At 43.5% G+C, this 6,711-nt stretch overlaps 1 protein-coding gene and 1 pseudogene across 1 annotated transcript; one reads left to right on the top strand and one right to left on the bottom strand.

Moving 5' to 3' along the window:
• The first annotated feature begins 221 nt into the window (after positions 1-221).
• LOC112657011 (histone H2A type 1-H) lies at positions 222-632 on the top strand. Its single transcript, XM_025442696.3, has one exon. The coding sequence runs from the start codon at positions 222-224 to the stop codon at positions 615-617; it is 396 nt and encodes a 131-aa protein (XP_025298481.1). The 3' UTR covers positions 618-632.
• A 1,442-nt stretch (positions 633-2,074) lies between these two features.
• Positions 2,075-2,180, bottom strand: LOC112660034 (small nucleolar RNA SNORD22; annotated as a pseudogene).
• Positions 2,181-6,711: the final 4,531 nt, after the last annotated feature.

The following is a 6,711-nucleotide window of genomic DNA, read 5'->3' as shown; positions in this document are numbered from 1 at the left end:
TATTTATAGGCACAGCGCTGCAGTGACGCACGGAGCAGACACCATCTGATTGGCTGGCGGGTGGTGGCGTGAATGTAAATGAGGTGATTCTGGCCAGGCTTTCTGATTGGCCAGATGGCCATCAGCCAATCAGATAGCAACTCACAATCTACTGTCAGCCTATAAATAGGCCCCTTAGCGCTTCTGGCGGCTGTGGTCTCCCCTGGTAGATCAGCCTCGCGATGTCTGGGCGCGGGAAGCAGGGCGGCAAGGCTCGCGCCAAGGCCAAGACGCGCTCGTCGCGGGCCGGGCTCCAGTTCCCGGTGGGCCGCGTCCACCGCCTGCTCCGCAAGGGCAACTACGCGGAGCGGGTCGGGGCGGGCGCGCCGGTGTACCTGGCGGCCGTGCTGGAGTACCTGACGGCCGAGATCCTGGAGCTGGCGGGCAACGCGGCCCGCGACAACAAGAAGACGCGCATCATCCCGCGCCACCTGCAGCTGGCCATCCGCAACGACGAGGAGCTCAACAAGCTGCTGGGCCGCGTGACCATCGCGCAGGGCGGCGTCCTGCCCAACATCCAGGCCGTGCTGCTGCCCAAGAAGACCGAGAGCCACCACCACAAAGTCCAAAGCAAGTAGCACTTCCAAGTCCTGAATCCCAGGGAGTGATCTGAACGTTGTGAGAAGAAAAACCAAAGGCTCTTTTCAGAGCCACCCAAATGATCAGTGAAGGCTGTGCATGTGCTGCCGTATATGTGATGTCCATACATGCGTGTACCTACGCAGTGAATCTTGGTAAAAATCCCAGGGTAGGGGATCCCTGGGTGGCGCAGCGGTTTGGCGCCTGCCTTTGGCCCAGGGCGCGATCCTGGAGACCCGGGATCGAATCCCACATCGGGCTCCCGGTGCATGGAGCCTGCTTCTCCCTCTGCCTGTGTCTTTGCCTCTCTCTCTCTCTCTCTCTGTGACTATCAAAAAAAAAAAAAAAAAAAAAAAAAATCCCAGCGTACTGAAATGACCGTTGGTTCTACTAACTGGGCTCTCACCAAGCCTTCCTGATAAGTGGGCAGAGTTAGATTTTTTAAAAGGGTAAGGGTAGGGGTAGGGGCAGAGCAGCTGAAGCAGGCTCCAGGCTCTCTGTAGATCCTTCTGCAGGCTTTGATCCCAGACCCCGAGGGGAAACCAAGAGTCCTTCACCTAAACCGACTAAGCCATCCGGGCTCCTGGAACAGCAAGGTGTTTAGTTACCACGTACTGGAGTGAGAAAGCACAAACTTATTAAAACCACCACTTATCAGCTAATGTAAACAGGTGACTTTTAAAAAATGTTTTTAGAAAAAGAGCGAGCCTGGGCATGCAAGAGAGCATGGGGGTGGGGCAGGAGGGAGAAAATCCCAAGCAGGCTCCACGCTCAACCCGAGCCCTACCTGGGCTTGGCCTCTAGACCCAGAGATCGTGACCTGAGCCGAAAACCAAGTCCCTTGCTTAACAGATTGAACCACCCAGGTGCCCTGCAAACAAGGCAACTTTAATGCTAATATTTCAGCGAGTTAAGGACTATACTTCAGTGATGATTGAATAAGAACAAACAGGAAGGTACGCCTGGCTGGCTCAGTGGCTGGAACATGCGACTCCTCTTGATCTCACTGTTTCGAGTTCTAGCCCCATGTGGGTGTAGAAGTTACTTAAAATCTTTTTTTTTTTTTTTTTGAAGGTTAAACTTTTATTCAGCAAGGCTCAATTACATGCTAATTTCCAGCTAGGTTGCACCAAAAGGGACTTAAAATTTTCCTTTTGGGGGGATCCCTGCCTTCCGCCCACTACGTGATCCTGGAGTTCTGGGATTGAATCCCGCATCGGGCTCCCTGCATGGAACCTGCTTCTTCCTCTCTGCCTGTCTCTGCCACCCCCCTCTCTGTGCCTAGTGATATATAAATAAATAATAACCTTTAAAATTTTTTCCTTTTGTTATCCCTGAAGAATTGGATTCCTGTTATATAAAAGCTTCGTTCTTTCTTTAGACCTACAAAGAAGTATGTACAGTTGACTTCACCAAATGATTTATTCCCCTTTCCCATATTTAGAAATCCCTTATGATCCCTCAGACAGTTCCTTCTGGAGCAAGCTTCCTCCTTTCCCCCAGCCAGCCCCAGTGGGTTCACCTTTACAGGCTCTGGGACTTACTTAATATCTTTAAAAAAAAAAAAAAAGGCAGGACAAGTGAAATCTTGTAGCTTTAACTGGTGGTAGTTCTACAGCACATAGATCTAACAAGGATGCAAGGTTTTCTTAAAGTATCCTCTAAAAAGGAATTTCCTTTCAGACATGCTAGTATCATTCAGTATCCTGAAATCTTCAGACGTATTAGTAAATCAAAACATAGCAAGTTAATCTTAAAATATAGGGCATATGTGAATATTCGATCTGGGTGGCTTCACACACTTTTAATATAAAGGAGAAGAATCATTTCTTAAAATGTACAACAACATATATCAAAACAAAGGTTGGTGCGATGGAGAGATACTAATGTCAGTCTTATAAGAGTGAGGAATATGACAAGAATGTCATAATTATTTGAAATTATTAAGAAATTTTGGCCAACCTTTTCAAAAATTTTAACTACAAAAAAATAGTTTTTCAGTTGATTTGTTTGTACTGTGAACACTAAGAAATTGGAAAACAAATGAACATTTAGACTATCAAATGCAAAATTACAAAATATTCAGTAGTCTACCTTATCCAAAAGAAAAATAATCTCATTGGTTTAAAAAAAAAAAAAAAAGAGGCCATTCCAGACACTTGAGATCTACACATAGGGTATGTATAGAAGCAGATTTGAAGGTATAAAGTTCTATAAGAAGTTAAAGGATGAGGCTAAAGTACATAGTATGTTGATTAGGGGATTTGGGTTATGAAAAATTTAACCATCTCTTGATTTAATGTACATAAATATTGATTAAGACATGCAGTTGGGGAGGGTACAAAAGGAAGGAAAAATTTTGAAGACTGAAAAATTGCACAGGTATGTTGAACAAAATTAGATAATGTTTAGATCACAACAATTACAATTTGTATGTGAAATTTTAAAATCAAGGAAAAATAATGGTATAATAGATAATCGTCTAAATGAGGGATATGTGAAAAATCTAAACAGAAAAGTTCTAAATAATTTATATAGATACACTTCCATCAAGCCAGTAGAGTTTAAGACCCCAGCCTTAAAAAAAAAAAGCAAAAACAAAACAAACAAACAAAAAAAAAACAGCCTTGCCAAAGCACAGAGTATGGAAAGGCAGAGGAGAAAGGAAGTGACTTTGTAGTAGAGAAATCTAGCAAACACTATCTCAGCCAGGTGATCAGTGATAAGCCATGTTGATAGCATCTGCCTTTTTCTCCCCACTTACTTACTTACTTACTTAATTTATTTATTTATTATTTTTTGATAGCATGTGCCTTTAGTATGATATGTTGAGAAGGACATTTCACTTCTTTGTTATTCCTCCCAACAACTCCATAATCCCAATTAAACCATGAGGAAAATACCAAACAAATCCAAGTTGAGGAACATTCTACAAAATATTGGACTATAAATCCTCAAAATTATTAAAGTCATCAAAACCAAGGAAATTCTGACAAATCTTAGCCCAGAGGTGGCTAAGGAGACATGACCATTAAATGTCATGTATTTTGGGTTGGATCCTGGAACAGAGGAAAAAAACAAGACAAGTTAGGTAAAACCTATTGAAATCCAAACAAAATTTAGAGTTCAATTTACTGCGATGTACCAATGTTAGCTCCTTGCTTGTGACAAATGCACAAATATTGACAATAGGAGAAACTGGGTGAGAAGCATACAGGAACTCTATCTTGACAACTTTTCTGTAAATCTAAAATCATTCCAAGTTAGCTTATTGAAAAGATCAAAACAAACTCAAGCTTACTGGAAAAAAAAAAAAAAAAAAAAACAGGGAAGAGTTCTAAATCCAAACACAACAAAAAATAAATAAATCCAAAAACAGATGAAATACAGCTCTTAATGTGACAGTAGAATTGGCTCTGAACAGAGTGTGGTTTAGGATGTTCTAGTGTCCTCCTAAAAAAACTTTGAGGGGTGCCTGGCTGGCTCAGTTGGTTAAGCTCCTGACTTTTGATTTCAGCTGAGGTCATGATCTCAAGGTCATGAGATTGAGCCCCCTTGTCAGCCTCCATGCTGGGTGTAGAGCCTGCTTAAGATTCTCTCCCCCTGCCTCTCCCCACCCCTGCTTGAGCTTTCTCTCTCTTAAAAAAAGCCCCTCATTTGTAGCCGGTGTACTTGGTGACAGGACACAGTGCCCTGCCCACTGTGTGCTTGGCCAGCTCCCCAAGCATCATTAGGCAGTAGCTGTCAGGAATTCCTTGTAGATGATAGTCAAGAGCCCATTATAATGAGCCAAGTGAGTAGAATCACTAGTGAGGTGCCCTAAAGTCACTAACAAACAAGTTCTTCACTCATAGGGTTTCTGTAGAGATGCTAGTTTTGGGATGAACCTGCTTTAAGACTTACTGTATGGACCTTAAGTGTAATAGGGTATCTGTAACAACTCTGGCATTTCCTGCTGAGTTAGGGACAGATGGGGCTAGGCAGGAAAAGATAAGGGAAAGGCCCAGAGTCAGTCCCATCAATCTCTGGGCTCCTGTAAATCCCAAGGACACCGAGAGGCCTCAGAATCAGGCTCCTATAAATTCCAAGGACACTGAGATACAAGAAAAACAGAAATAAGGAAGCAAATGTGGCCCCCTGGCTCCCAAACATTAGGGAGTATCTTCCTTTGATGGCTACCAAGTAATCACTGAGACTCAAAGACACCTATATGTCATTCACTCAAGATGGCACAAGAAATCTCAAGGCCATAAACTCTCTAGTCAGGTTTTCTATAAAAGGCCAGCCAGGGCAGCCCGGGTGGCTCAGTGGTTTAGCCCTGCCTTCAGCCCAGGGTGTGATCCTGGAGACCTGAGATCGAGTTCCACATCAGGTTTTCTGCATGGAGCCTGCTTCTCCCTCTGCCTGTGTCTGTGCCTCTCTCTCTGTGTGTGTCTCTCTTGAATAAATTTGAAAAAATAATAAAAATAAATTTAAAAAAATTAAATTAAAAAAAAATTTTTTAAATCTTAAAAAAAAAAAGGCCAGCCAAATAAACCTTCGGTGGACAACCCTGTCAGGACCGCTCTCACTTCTGAGAGCTCTCTCTGTATCCCCACTTAATAAACTTCTATCGGGGATCCCTGGGTGGCACAGTGGTTTAGCGTCTGCCTTTGGCCCAGGGCGCGATCCTGGAGACCCGGGATCGAATCCCACGTCGGGCTCCCAGTGCATGGAGCCTGCTTCTCCCTCTGCCTATGTCTCTGCCTCTCTCTCTCTCTCTCTCTGTGACTATCATAAATAAATAAATAAACATTAAAAAAAAAAAAAAAAAAAACTTCTATCGCTTTACTCACCTTTGTCCATGAGTTTCATTCTTCGACTCCAAGAGACAAGAACCTGGCTCTCCCACTTCACTGCCATTCTTCTGTTATCAATGATGGCTTCTTGGAGCCTTTCTTGGACATAACAGAAAACTTAGAGAAAGACCTGGAAGTAAGAAACACAGCCTCCCACAACGTGAGGAAAAGAGAGTAGCAGGTTGTAAAGCCATGGGGCTTATTAATACACCATGTATTCAGATGAGGTATTGGGCAAACTCAATTTCTGATGGGAATAAAATCAAAAGGCAAATGAATAGAAATGAGATACTTCAGGTCAACTTGGATTGAACTATACTCTTAGTTGCATGGGCCACTCAGAAAGCAAAAGATTGTCACCTGGGGCTTGGAACCTCTTCGAACTGGAGCCCCATAGAACTGCTTAATTTTGCAGATCTCAGCCTCAGCCTCTTGGAGAGACACCAACTTCCTTACCCAAGGTCCAGATTCCTGGAGGAATGGACTTATGTCCACTCACTGTCCCTCAATATTAGAGGGAGGACGATGATATCGGAAAACAATGCATCTGGGTCAACAACATCAATGTGTTAGGAGGACTATCTACTTTCCAGTGTTTCCTGATGTGGAATAGTAACTGCTTATCTTTGCCTGTTTTAAAAAACCCTGTCCTGTGGCAGAAGTGGTTCTAGTCTACCACCTGAGCAAGTGAAGGTGATGCTTTGCTGTTAGAGTTACTAGCCTGAGTGAATTTCTAATTTTGAGAAAGTGAGATGAGGCATCATTTCATGTTGGGTAGCTTGTTTCTGCCTCCTTTGGTGCAAAAAGGTGTTTCTTTATTACAGCATGGGGATAGGGCCCATGGGCAGAAAAAGCTGGACTGAGGTTGTAAGGAATGGCTGATTATATACCTTGGAGTTGGGTGGGGGAAGTAAAAAGGAAAGGGAGTTTCCAGAATGATTTTCATACGCTAAAGAAGACTCTTAGGATCCCAGAGGCCTAGCTATTGTCAATCTAAGGTTGTTTTTCCCTCTAGCAAAACATTAATATGAAGACAGTTGGGAGTTTCCTGGAGGTAGGTTCTACTCTGCCAATCTCTAGTATTTGTCACTGAGCTGCGGACTATAAGGGCGTTTAATTTTATCTGCGTTTCCTTTTTGCCTTTGTTTCCCACATGGATGACTGTTTCCTGAACTGGAGGCTGTCCTGGGCCTGGGGTTGCTGTTGCTGTGCTTTTGTTTAACTTTGTATTGGGGTCCAATGGCACAGCACTCCT

Source organism: Canis lupus, chromosome 35 (genome assembly GCF_003254725.2).
Source record: "Canis lupus dingo isolate Sandy chromosome 35, ASM325472v2, whole genome shotgun sequence".
Taxonomy (NCBI): Eukaryota; Metazoa; Chordata; class Mammalia; order Carnivora; family Canidae; genus Canis; species Canis lupus.
Note: the sequence above shows the minus strand (reverse complement) of the source record. Positions and strands in the feature narration are given on the sequence as shown.